The 13,938-nt window shown below is 36.9% G+C and overlaps 1 protein-coding gene across 2 annotated transcripts; it reads left to right on the top strand.

Moving 5' to 3' along the window:
- Positions 1-4,289: 4,289 nt before the first annotated feature.
- LOC120012813 (protein MRG1) lies at positions 4,290-13,793 on the top strand. Of its 2 annotated transcripts, XM_038864344.1 has the most exons (11): positions 4,294-4,630; positions 5,863-5,916; positions 6,122-6,135; positions 8,473-8,618; positions 9,319-9,354; positions 10,182-10,222; positions 10,474-10,575; positions 12,123-12,202; positions 12,341-12,510; positions 12,859-12,943; positions 13,409-13,793. In XM_038864344.1, exons 1-11 carry the CDS (start codon positions 4,493-4,495, stop codon positions 13,497-13,499), a joined length of 957 nt encoding a protein of 318 aa, XP_038720272.1. In that variant the 5' UTR covers positions 4,294-4,492; the 3' UTR covers positions 13,500-13,793. The 2 variants fall into 2 exon arrangements, with proteins under 2 accessions (XP_038720273.1, XP_038720272.1); XM_038864345.1 differs by lacking the exons at positions 12,859-12,943; positions 13,409-13,793 and adding an exon at positions 12,641-12,846 and having other exon boundaries at positions 4,290-4,630.
- Positions 13,794-13,938: the final 145 nt, after the last annotated feature.

The following is a 13,938-nucleotide window of genomic DNA, read 5'->3' as shown; positions in this document are numbered from 1 at the left end:
CTTGAAGACTAGACAATGAGACATCAGATGAAGGTGGGTCACCAAAGTAGTAGAGGCCGTCATGCTCAAACCCCCTGCCAAAAATCTTCTTCGAAGTCAGGTCCTGTAAAAAACAACGGTCAGATAAGAAGACAACAGCACAATTCAGGTGTTTGGCAAGGCGACTGACAGAGAGAAGATTACATGTAAATTTAGGAACATAATAAACAGAAGGAAGAGTAATATCCGGAGACAAACGGGCACTGCCCTGACTACGAATTGGGAGAGAAGTACCATCAGCAATACAGACAGATTGGTTGATAGGAGTAACAGAAGAGGTGAAGGTGGAAAGCTCACCAGTCATGTGGTTGTTAGCCCCAGAATCCAAAATCCAAGTGGGATTCCCTGACTTACCATGGAAAGCAGTAGGAGTACCTGCAGCAATAACAGCTGATGACTGTAGCTGAGCAATCTGGGACTGGAGTTGAGCAATCTGGGACTGGAGGTGGCTCAAATCTGGTGAAAGATGACTATAATCCATCTCGGCAAAAGTAAATTGCCACAGTGCAAGCCAAGAAATCGTAAAATTTTACCCAAAGTTAGGCAGTAGTCGAATCAATTCGTGAAATAATCACGACTGGCAGAGATACACCAAGACAGAGATTTGCCAAAGATAACCCAACAAAGATACTTGCAACACTCGCTAAGAGAAACTGATAGACAGGCGCGACGAGAGATAGGTGCGCGCAGAGACAGATACACACAAATATGTTTGAGATAGATGTGTGCGAAAAGAGACAGATGCGAACAGAGTCACGCTTGAGATAAAGAGCTGCCGAAGTCGATGAAAAACAAAAGAGATACGTGCTGCCAGAAAAAGCCGAGAAAACTGCTCGTGAACAGTACTCGTGAACAGTACCCTGAAAATGCAGATTTATTTTATTCAAAAGTTCTCATGCCTAACGACTCACAATCATATTTAAACAAAACGTGAAAACCCTAAAAATCGAAAAACATGCCAAAAAGGAGAAAATTGAGCTAGCGGAACAAGTCAAAACTCTAATTTGGAGGCCTAAACGAAATTTGACAAAAAAATATGGTGGAGCTAGTGGCATAACGACGGGTCCAGTACAAATTGACGTTTTGAGTAAGCCTGCCAAGTTTCACGCAATTTCAAGTTTCAAGTTCTTTATTTTTACTAGACAATTTTGCTCTTTGAATGATCCAAAAGGTGCATAAACCTTTATATGTGTTCTATATCCCAAACCCTCCTCAGAGCTTAATTATGCAAAGTTTTGCCTTTTGACAGATTCCTTGAATAGGAAATTGTAACGGAGTGTCTCTTATAATCGCTAATTGATAATTCAGGAACCCGTAATTATATTGGTTTTAAGCTAAAAAAAAGTGCACTAATAGATGATGATCTCACAAAATAAAAGAATTTCTTTATACCATAGACTAGCCAGATGCACACACCTACATAGATATATTACATGTACTAGACAAGAAGATATTGGAACTCTACTTTTTTGGCACTCGGACATTGAAACTCAATGACAACATGACCGGCTAATGACCAGATCCTCTCTTGCTAGGTCCTGAAGCTAACGTGAACACCCGCTTCATTACAGTAACCTTGCCGCTCATGTCCTTCACAGGCTTTGAAAATGAAGCAACTCTATGTCCTGCTTTACCATCAATGACCCGAGTTTCCATGCCTTCGCTCGTCGCTGCTGATTGAAGAACCCTACAATCAACAAGACCCGGATGAATAAACACCAACATCATCATCAAGACCATAATTCGCAAACACAAGCTTCTCATTCTTGATGTGCTGTTGGTGTTGTTGCTGCTATTTAACAACATTCCTGATTAGTAGTGAACGCTCTTTTCAAATATTCTGTTTGTTTAGAAAGCAATGGAGCTAAAAGATTGCTTTGGCATCTCCAATCAATAAGGTACCGGCCATTATATAAGGAATGGCTAATTTGGACCGCCAACAACTTTTTGAGGTGGGATCCATCAGAGCAGAATTTTGACTGGAATTTCTCCGTTCCTTGGTGTTGTGTTTAAACTTTAAAGGCAAAGTTTCAACTTTCACATTTGGTGTTACTAATTGTGGGAAAAGTAAGAAGGTCGTACTAGTAGTAGTTTGGGCAACCGAGGAACCACCCAATTCGACATGCTTTTTAAACAGTTGAGTGGGATTAAACTTCGGATTGTTAGAACATGCCGCATCACATTAGTGAAAGATAAGATTAGGCCGAAGTCCATGTGGGTAGGAGCTCGGAAATGAGACAAGCCCATGGAATCAGGATTCCACAAATAAATATCTCAGTTGATTGGTTCGAACTCTCAATCTCGGGCGTCGTACACCCCAAGTCCGGATAGATAACCAACTAAACTATCATCAAGTGGTTGTACTAGTAGTTGATGTAGATACGTGATGTGAAATGGAAGGTGGAGAGGGATCATGCAAAACAGATTCACATTGTTGTTGTTGGTACTCATTTAATGGTAAAGAGAATGACAAGATAACATAATATAGTAGAAGGATCCAAATTGTATTTCTATTAAAATACAAGTTCAACTTCAAAGGCATTTATGCTTTAAATTGTTGGGTGTGTACATGTCTTTCAAAGAAGAGAGACCATTTATGTTCCCTTTTGAGCTTTTGCCCTTTTAGGTTGAGAAACGCCACGGTTGTTCCAAACTTAGTCAACTAGCCAAGTTCATGGAAAGCCCAGATTGTGATTTGTGCACGTTCTCATCTCTTTTGAGTAAAAGAGCCCAAATTCATGCCAAGAGAAAGGTGAATAAAATTGTGTGCGATTTGTCTAAGAACTTTCACTTCATTCCAAACACTATTTATCCTAGAAGATAAACTGATGGAAAATAATAAGTACTATCTAATTGTTAAATAATTACACTAAAAATATGGTTGCAGGGACTTCTTTGTGAAGGCACTGATCTGCAGGAAAAATGAAACAAGCGTGTCTCGCATGTACAGATAATGAAAGCGGAAAAGAACCACTCACAATTTTCGATTTGGTCACTTCACTTGGATTCTTGCCACCACATTTGACCTTTTCTTTTTACCAGACACCAGATAAATTTGCCCTTTTGGACAACTGATATGAGTTTAAAATTGGATTGTCGGGATCGTGTGCATAGAAATTCCCCACCCAACGACAAGGTATTGTTTCAAGTTGAAATCGAACCCATAACTTTCTGGATCCATACGACTTGGACTCAGAGATAATAATCAACTAGGCTATCACCCATGTTTCGAGACGAGAGTCAATGAAGGATCTTGATTTTAGGTACAGAGTATCTATATTGTCGGGTTCACATAGATGTAATTTGGCCCCATGTTTCCCTCTATGATTTCAAACTGCAAGCTTTTGTTTGGTACAAAAATGTCAATGGTCTGCAACTTGTAATATTCACAAAATGGCTTCCAGTGAGTCGTGTTTAGCAGAGTTGAAAACGCTGAAACCCGGAGTGGGTTAAGGTCAATGAATCAAGGTTCGCGTGTGTGGATTGAGGGGCAGGCCGGTACATAATGTATGAACGATGATTATTGTTCTGTACAAAATATGAGCCGTTGGATTTTAAGAACCACATCCAAGAGTCTGGCTTTTTTGATCAAATTGTTTTTCCTCCTCTCCATATGCCTCTCTCCCCTACTTTACTCTCTTCTTCTCCATCCACAACAAATTCAATCGGTGACCCATCCTTTCAACTTCTTAGGCAAGAGAGATGGACCGGTTTTGTTTGAATCGATATAGTTTCGACAACCACCGAATTCAATTCAATCCAATGACTCATATTCTATATAGGATGATAATTCGAGCCTGATTATCCCCAACTTCAATCTGAATTTTTTTCCCCTCGCCATTGTAATCAAATAAGAATGGATAAGAGGCTTATGGGATTGATGTGACGGGTAGGGATGTCTATATTTCTTGAAGCGAACTCTAGGCGAGTACGAAGTGCATGGATGCAACTTATGATTTGAGATGAAAGACAATTCCAAATCCACTTTGTATAGAACAACAAAGCTATAAGTAATGCTAATTATATATTATGTACGCGACAACCCCTCATTTCCAATAAATCATATGGCTTTTTTTTCTCTCTTGGCACTTACAAGGGACCAATATAATGACTTTTGGGCCTTGTTATAGTGTTGGGCCGTTGAGGTCCATGGCGTTCCATACACCAATCATTTGTGCTTAAGACCCAAACCGACTAATTAATAGTTGCCTAGTTGGTGTTAGGTTGTGCTTGAAAATGTGTTTCCATTATAACACACTTGATAATTTTGTATATGCTCTCTAGTAGAACGCTTACTAGAGAGCACCAATTTTAATTTTAATTTTTAACGGGGCCAATTCGTAAACCGTTCAGCGCGTGCTGAGTGACTCGGTGAGGAACCGCTCCACTGAAAATTGAATATTCTGCAACTGAGCGCCAAGAACATCTCAGATTCCTTTCTGTCAGGAGAACGATGGGGAATTCATCCAACGACGACTCCGGCACCGATGCTGAAACTTCCAGCGACGACACTCAGCCCAACAATTCCATTACCTTTTCCGAGGGCGAGCGCGTCCTCGCCTATCACGGCCCCCGGATTTATGAGGCCAAGGCATCTCTTTATCTCTCTCTCTTCTTTTTATTTCTGCGATTTTTCTTTGTATCAATTATTGCTGCGTGTCTCTTAATTATTCAACTTCGCAGATTCAATATTGATAATTTTATACTACTATAGTAGTTGATATTTGAATTCGCCGCTCTTAATTTACTCTGTTGATTTTGTTCTCGAACTTGGATTGGGGAAATACAAACTGTGTGGTTGCGGAAGGAACTGTGTCTGTGAGAGGATTCGGGAAATTTTATTTGAAGATTACTGATAGTGTAAATTAATGATTTGGCATTTATTGAATTCAGATTTATTGAATTAGGGTTTCTTGTGTGTGTATTTCTAATGGCATATTGTGCGCCCATTGGTACCAATTAATGACGTCCTTCTTGCAGTGCCATAGTAAGGCAGTTTGATTGGTTTAGAATTCTAAATTGTGATTGGGCTCTGAACATAGGGCTGAATTATTTTTTTCAGTGAAATAGTTGTTAAAAATAGTTTTTGAATGAATGTTAATTTCATTTGTGAAAGTTAATGAAGTTTTTATTCCTTGGCCTGTCAAATGTGGCATTGGCATTTCAATGTGATTCCATTAGTAATTAAACTGTTTTAATTCTTCTTCTTTGGCAAAGATTTGATGAGGTGATTTGCGCCATATTGGATCTTGTTTTGTATTGTTTATATTATAGCCTTTTAGTGGTCTCCTTAAGTAATACAGTACTAAACTATCTTTATCTCAATGGAAATGATACATTGTATGCCCATCTCTGTTGAGTTAATGCATTTTGATTCTCCATTCCCGTTGATCAATAACAATAAACAAATAAATAATGCAAGGTTATCCCTACAAGTCATGAAAATTTTCCTTGGATATGCTATGCTTATATTTCTGTCTAATTCATTACTTCCGTATTTGTTGATTCAAGTTTTAGCTTGCATTGTCAATACAAATTTTTGTTCATTATTATCCTGCCATCTGTTTTTAAAATATATCTACCGTATTCATGCACAAAATCTGTTATGATTATGAGGTTGCTTAAGATGATGTATAGTTCACACAGATGGAAATAATGAATGTGATTGTACTAGATAGACAAATTTTCTTTTCTTTTAACTGCCGGTCAGGTTTTCAAGTTACATGTACATAGTCAGCTGCGAAAGTAATCTTTGAAAAATGAGCTATGCAATTATTAAATATGGTGATCGTCTCTGATCCATGACATGCTAATGCCTCATAGGTTCAAAAAGCTGAGCTTCGGAAGAAGGAATGGAGATATTTTGTTCACTACCTTGTAAGTTTCAAGCTTTCTCCCCCACCCTCTACCCCAAAACCTGATGGTTTTTCTACCTATTTGTAAATTGGCCTAGTGATTCTAGAAATTTTCAGCAAAAAATTTACTTGTTCGAAATTCCCATGAACTTCTAATCTTTTGAAATAATATTCTATTTATCTTTTTGGCTTTTGCATTAAGTGATGGTCAATTTGCTGTTTTGCAGGGTTGGAATAAAAAGTGAGTATGCCTTCCATATTGTTTTCATGGATATTTTTCAAGCTCATACATTGTGAAAGAAGGAGGTCATTTCCTTACCCTTTTCCCCCTTTTCTTCTATCCAAATCCATGTATTCTAGTAAACTATTAGTCCTGTTGTGGCCTTCTATTTGATTACTTCCTTTGAAAAGTTGGCACCCGTCTCGTCGAAATTTGTGAAGTGTGCGTTTGGCAGCACAATTTGGCGCACATCAGTGTGATCATCTCTCATTTGGTCATACTTGGAAGCAAAACTTGCCAAACGTTTTGGCTTCTATGGTTTACAATGAGATATCATAGATCGTAGTCTTTTAGCACAAGCACCAAAGAGGCAACTTCTCTCCAATCTTAGAATAAGAGAGATGAACATTTTTTTCAATTACCATACCAATAAGATAGAATAGTACTTTTTTTATCAGATACACATAGATACATTGGCTCTTAGTATTAAATGCGCGAAGACAACATTTGAGCGTCCTTTACGACGAAAAAGGGGTCTCTTTCTCCCTCTGAATTTCCTGTCTTTTTTCCTGTCTTTTTTAAACCAGTTGGTTTTCTGCCTTGATATGTTAATAGTACCATGTATAAAATCTCATAATGAAATTGATGTGAGGCCTTGGGGGATTGTGTCCATCGTTGTCAAGATCTGTAATTCAAGTCCAATCCTGATTTTTCGTTTTCCCTTCTTTAATATCACTCTACAGAGCAACATTCCGTCCACGTTAATGGTTCTTTTTTGGTTTTCCAAGATTTTTATTTGTACCAATTTTTATAACATAGCTTCAGAGTATATTGCATACTTGTACCCTTTTTATGAGCATCTCTGTTTGTCTTTTCGGTAATACGGGAAATTTTCTTTAATTATTCTCTTCCCTTGTCGTATACACTAGATATTCCTGTATGATAAGTTGTGATGAATGCAAGATTCGTAGTTGTAAAATTCTACGAAGTGTTGGATATATATGCAATGGCCATATGAACTCAATAACCAGGATTTGGTGGGGTGTTCTATGCCTTGTATCAGCTTCTCAGGTTGATTATGACAATAAGCTTGCTTCCTCAAGTTTAATGAATTAAATAAAATGTAATTTATATATGATTTGAGCGTGGTGTGCGTGTGTGTAGAGGATTTGGGCAGATGTACAAAGCCTTATATGTTATGAACCTCAATTGCAAAGTCTATTGTTTATAGCAACAACAATCAATTTTCATTGGATTTGAATCAAAAATATACAATCAACTAAAGTCAGATCCAGAACACAACCAAGAAAGCTAGATTAAAATACAATAATTAGCCAATTCAAGATGGCCAATCTTCTATTTCAAGAAAGGTAAAAACACGACTCTGATATTCTTCTTCGATGCTGTGAACCATGTAGAAGATGAACTTATATATCAAAGAGAGGATTTATGCTAACCACACAACCATTACCTAATGAAGAGATCTCGGCAATTAACGAACTCACATGAAAAAATGCACAACATCACTTCTTTTTATGGGAACATTATCTTTGCATTCTGCGTAGGCTATTTCTATAATTTAAAAGTATGATGCCGCTTATATTGTATTGAAGAAACTTATTGCTGTTAGGCTTGCCCTCACGTTGCATAAAGGGTGGGCAACATTACATTATTGTTTCTTGTATTTCAGCCTCCATATTTATGTAATACATGCAATTTTTGCCTTGGTTATATCAGCAACTTTCCTACTTGGATTGTACATTTAGAATACATGGGGGAGTGTGGCATGGGTATCCTTTGATGCGACATCAATATGCGTCGTTATGAGCAGTTTCCTTATTGACACAGTGATAAAGTTGCTTTATTGCTCTATAGGTGCGGCAAGTTCGAACCACTAAATAAGCCTCTCCCTTATGGGACAATAATGGTGTATACATCATACATCTTTCTTCTCCTGACTATGCTACCACTTAAGGAACCTTGTGCACCAAGTGTGTTTTTTTTTTGGGTAAGTTATAGGCAGATGCTACAAATGAAAGAGAAGAAATTTACTTTTAAATAAGGAGAGGAGATGTGGGCAGCCTAGCCACAAAAATTCGGGCTACTTACCATCTCAGCGAATTTGATAGCTGCCTAAGAATGTGTTGGGGTATTTGGTTGACTGCGAGAGACTTTTTGTGGATATTTCACTTGTGGAAGTGCCCATTCTGTTGGAATTTGCTAAATCTGTTTTTAATCATCTCTTGAAGGCGTCGTGGTAATTTTGTTTCGACTTTGTAGCGTGTTTTTGTCAAACATTGTTAACATTTGAAGTGGAACATAAAAAATATAGTTATGACCTGGGTATATTGTCAACAGTTGGGACGAATGGGTAGGTGCAGAGCGGTTGATGAAACATACCCCAGAGAATATCACGAAGCAGCATGCTCTTGGGAAGAAACATAACGCCGAAAAAAGTTCAAAGTCTGGACGTTCTTCCCAAACCAAGCCAAAAAGCTCAGCTGGTTAGCAATAATATTTCTTTTTAAATTTTTTTGAATAATGATATGATAGTATCCAAGGCTCATATGGCAGTTCTCTTCTTGGTCTTATTACTTTGCTCTGCAAGTGTCTATAATTTTCGTGAATATCAGCCCATGATTAAGGAAACTAATACCTAAGAGTTTGAGACGTAGTTATAAATTATCTTATTCTTATCCTTGTAATATTTTTTTCCTTCTCCTTTCAGGGAGAAAATTTGAGTGGATTGGCTTAGGTTGATAGAAAAGACTCTTCTCCTGTTTTTTCCCTTCCAATGTATATTTATTTATTCTGTTTCATACATTTGTTGCATCACTTTGTTTGTTGTGTAATTGATTTTGTATCATGTATGATTCATCATTAATTTTAAAAATTCCATTGGGATGATGTTCACAAATTATCATTAATCATTCTTAAACCCGTAATTATTTGAGGAAAATGAAAACTTCTTTTTATCCAAGACTGATTTTATAGTTTACCCTTTTTTTTTCTTTTTCTTGTTTCACCTTTTATGCACAGTTTGCCATTTCAATAAAAAGTAATACTCCAGACAGATTTTTGGAAGATAGTGCTGGAGTTTGCTATGGCGTCGTATTTAGAACTATGTTCATCAAGATTATTTTTTATTGTTGCATTTAAGTTCTTACCTTTCAGTCGCTGATCATTTTTTTAAAATATTTCTAGATGCAAAGGCAGATAAAGAGGAGAACAAGAACAATGGTATTGATCATTATCACAACTTTCTTTTTCTTTATATTTACCTTGGATTTGTTAACCTATTGATTGTTTTTGCCATGATTATCACATCTTACATCTGAAACTTAGCAATTAATTTCCTTTTTTTTTTTTTACCTTTGAAACACAGCATAAGCCACTAGGAGCTTTTTCCAAAAATAAAGTTTGTCATTGTTTTATGAGAAATTTATCCTTGCCTTTTCTATTTAGGTTTTCTTTGTGGGAAAGAATTTGATCATTAATTTGAGTGCTTTCTAGATCAGACTCAACTAATTATAGATAAGACCTTCATTACACATAACTTTACTCCCTTGCGTTGAGATTTTGGGCAATCTTCATCTAAATATAACGACCCATAGTTCACATTTCTGAAAGCTTTAGCGACGTCCTCCTTTGCCATATCACATAATAGTAAAAATGTAATACAACTTACTCGCTGGAATCCACCCCGAAATTGATGAAATCTCTGTTCATTAGAATTGGACTGATGGTGAAGTCTGCATCACTAATAAAACTCCCAATGACAAGTGAAGGTGATAAAAATAAATTTTCCAGCTAAGAAAAACGCATATGTGATTTATTAATGAAGATCATATGCTATTCTAACTATACCAGAATGGTATGCATGGCCTTATTCACCTCACATCGTGTTATTCCTTGTAATGTATTGTAAAAGCATTTTCACTAAGATATTCCATGGAAAGCCTATTATATTTGCAAGTAGTATATCTTTGGTCATTTCTACTGTATTTTTTACATATGTACTTAAGGCTGCACACCAATGGACTTACAAATATCATATTTTATTGCAGTAGCAAAAGGGAAGAAGCGAAAGGGTGACTCTGGTGTTGAGGTCTGGTTGCATTATTTCAGTTCTCCAACACCAGTTATATTTCATTTTCCAGATTTTTATGACATGTTCAAGCCTTGGTTGTAGAAGTGTACTTATTTGTATAAAATCCTTTGCTAGTGTAGGCGCGCCAATGTTTACAGTCTTTCTTTCTCTGTAACATATGACTTTTATTTCGAGTTTAGATGCTCGTTTTAACTCGTCTGGTTTCTGACAAAGTTCTTGTGGACATCATATGCTCCGGTAATTGTCAGAAGGAAAACATATCCGGGGAAAAGCTTGTCAAAATTCAAATTCCATCACCATTGAAGAAGCAGCTGGTTGATGATTGGGAGTTTGTTACTCAGCAAGACAAGGTATGACCTTCTAAGAATTATCTGAACTGTTTCTATCCGGTTATTGCTTTGATGATATGTAGTTGTCAGAACGAGTTGGTGGTTATTCTGAGGGAGCTTTTTTTTTTCCTTCTCTTTCTACAATTATATTTGTTAGTGAAAATTTGAGGACAATATTCTTATAACTCAACGAGCCTTATTAAAACATTTGACATATCTGAGTTTGGACTAAGTCTTGTTAGTAAGCCTTGGAAATGACATCTTTAATTTGAAGCTTGACCCTTGCATTTGGATTGAATGAAGTTTAACTTTACTGGCCCTTCATGGTCGTGAATGGCAATCTTTATTGCACGTGTGGTAAGCAACATTCCTATAAAGTTCAATCTAGTGAATGTTCTCTGCAAAAATTAGGCTTTTTCATTGGAAACTAAGTTGGCCAATGAGCCTGAAAGCTAGTCGTTTTCTTGTCAACTGGATCCATGTTTGAATTAATGCCATTAGTCAATACGCAGCATGTACTCTTTCTACTACTATGTTAATAAAAAATGGTTTCAAAATAAAAATGAAGGGTTGGAAGAAATTGTTTTCGATATAGAACACTCATGTCAAGAAAATGATTTGAGTCCATTATTAGAAAAATGGCTATTTCATCCGTTTTCCAAATCTTATTAATGTTTCATAAAATACGTTACAAATACCAATTGCAAACAATAATGTGTGTGTGTTTGTCATTCATTCTCTCTTTTAGTGGGAAAAGGCCGCAGGGTCAATCTTCTTTCCCACCAGATACCATTTACCATCTAATGTGTTTAGAGAAATTATTGTGCATGAAGCCTCACATAAGTCGGCTGTTTCTCCAAATTTGAATCCAGGTTAACTGAACTGACTGTTGTTTTCCAATCAGAGATATCTAACTGCCGTTTCTCTTAAGGACAGGCTCATGGTTGAACTGGCATACGGTGGACTCCATAACTAAGACTTGGTGGTTTCAATTCCTCTTTTCATGCACTGCTAGCTTTGCTGCAATTTTTGCAACCAATGTGCTGTTTAGCAATATCTTTAGATTTTGGATTCTACTAATACTTTAGTTAAAGCGACCTGTATCGAAGTATGTTCTCCAATGGCATTACAATAAAAGTTTTAATTCTAAATTCTAATGAGACTAAGAACAATAGGAAGAAATTATGAAGACCTATATCCTTCAGGTTTTTTTTCTCAGTCATAACCACTGCGTGTAGTAGGTTTATGGTAGTGTAATTACAATACCTTCTTTGTGAATGTAGTTTCTTTTCCTTCACTGTCTGTTATGGCTTTCATTTTGTTAGTCAATACACAACTACGTTTAATCTACAAATAAACGAGGCAAGGTTCAAATTGTGGATCAAGCTACAAAATTGTTATTGTGGTAAATTTACATCGAGGGTTTGATGTTTATGGCATCTATTGAGAATTTAGTAGGTTCGGATGTTTGGTGTTCATTCCTGGAACCTTGGTTTGCGCTGTAGACTGAATTTTGAAGAATTCTTCTTTTGTTGTCACTCCTCCACCCTCACCCATCTTTCTTGCAGCTTGTCGAACTTCCCCGTTTGCCAAATGTTGATGATATTTTGAAAAAGTACCTTGAGTACAGGTCAAAGAAGGATGGCATGTAAGTACTACTTTTTCGTGCTAGCATTACATTAAGTGACGACAACTGAATCCAAATGCTAGATCTTCTTTATTCCTTTTTCCCTGAGATGTCTCTGCCAATATTGTGTGGCATGAACAAAATTTTCTACTTGTACAGGATGACTGATTCAATAGGAGAAATCTTGAAAGGGATACGCTGTTACTTTGACAAAGCATTGCCGATGATGTTGCTTTACAAGAAAGAGCGCCAACAGTATTCTGATGCTGTCCAAGAAAATGTCTCTCCATCAACTATATATGGTGCTGAACACTTGCTACGCCTCTTTGGTATGTCATTCATAAGTCCGATTAAATTTTTTTACAAGAAGTTTGCAAGTTTCTTACAACAAGCTCATGCATAAATGCTTGTTTCCCAGCTACTAACTGATTTAAGGTAAACTGTTTTCGTGGATGGAAGGGGTTGTGGGTGTGGGGATTCGAGCTCTGCACCTCGAGGATTGAGGCTGAGATATGGGTTACCTACCACTCAATTGAGTTATTATGAATCATTCACAAAGCATCTTATTCGTCTCTGTGTACTTTATGTTTGAGTAGTTCTGCACTGTATCGGCTGTGGCTATATTTCCTAAACCTTAGGATGTTGCGTGGATATCACTATGTTCCTTTTTTCCACAGTGAAGTTGCCGGAGTTATTTGCGTATGTGAACATGGAAGAGGAAACATCAAACGGCTTGCAGCAGATATTAGTCGACTTTCTCAAGTATCAACTCGATCTTTGTGCATTGTGCTTATTATTTCTTTTTTCTGTTGGGTATCAGTAGGATAATAAATAGGTCTATCACGATCATCATCTTGATTGTCATAGTGTTTGGTCACTTGTGAATTTGTTTCTTCAAAAGAACAAGTCAAATATGAAGCTACTTGTTATATAATCTTCTGTACAGCAACAACTGAAATATTCTGTTAAGTCAATATAGATCTTCCAATAGCTGATATAAATCACTTATGGTGGAATATTTGGACCGTTGAAGTTGAAAAGATATATGAATTGCATACTTAATGCTTTTTTCTTCTCGAATCATTGATAACCAAGCATCACTTTTCCTCAATCTAGGACTCAACTTATCATTAATCTGTTGAATTGTCTTATATTTTTGGATCCTGTTGCTTTGCCTTATTCTTGTTCCCTTATTATTATCACTATATAATATTTGGCTTTATGCAGGTTTCTGCAGAAGAATCAAAGTAGTTTCTTCCTCGCTGCTTATGATGGGTCCAAAGGTTCTGAAGGTAACGGTAGGGCAAAAGATGACTAAGCAGCTCCACAAACTGTGAACATTTGTTCTCCCTCCTCCAACTTTGAAGGAAGTGGAGTTTCATGCTAAAAGTTAGCATGTCATCTTCCTTCCCTTAGATTTTGTCATTCTTTCTACCTTCCTTCGGGACTCTCTGCAAGGTTAAGTCATTTCCCAGATTTGATTATCTATATGCTGTAACCTATTCAAGTGATTGTCGAATTCGCCAAAACAGACGGTGACTGTAATTTGATTGCATTTGAAAGATTACATGAATGAATAACGATCCCAGAATACCTGGGAGCTGTATCTTTATTTCTTGCGTTACAGGATGCAAATAGGATAATTGTTCAAGAGTCGAGTCAAACTACCTATGGGTCAAAAACCTTGTATCCTACTCAATTTCCCTGTTACGCCTTATTCTCCGTGCCTTATCTTCTCAACTTCTCAAACAACCAAC

Source organism: Tripterygium wilfordii, chromosome 13, assembly GCF_013401445.1.
Source record: "Tripterygium wilfordii isolate XIE 37 chromosome 13, ASM1340144v1, whole genome shotgun sequence".
Taxonomy (NCBI): Eukaryota; Viridiplantae; Streptophyta; class Magnoliopsida; order Celastrales; family Celastraceae; genus Tripterygium; species Tripterygium wilfordii.
Note: the sequence above shows the minus strand (reverse complement) of the source record. Positions and strands in the feature narration are given on the sequence as shown.

Excerpts from the sequence above, each read along its gene's own strand:
- LOC120012813 (XM_038864344.1), top strand. The coding sequence starts at position 4,493 with ATGGGGAATTCATCCAACGACGACTCCGGCACCGATGCTGAAACTTCC. Across the intron at positions 9,355-10,181 it reads AGAGGAGAACAAGAACAATG|TAGCAAAAGGGAAGAAGCGA; the intron begins GTATTGATCATT and ends ATTTTATTGCAG. Across the intron at positions 12,511-12,858 it reads ACACTTGCTACGCCTCTTTG|TGAAGTTGCCGGAGTTATTT; the intron begins GTATGTCATTCA and ends TTTTTTCCACAG.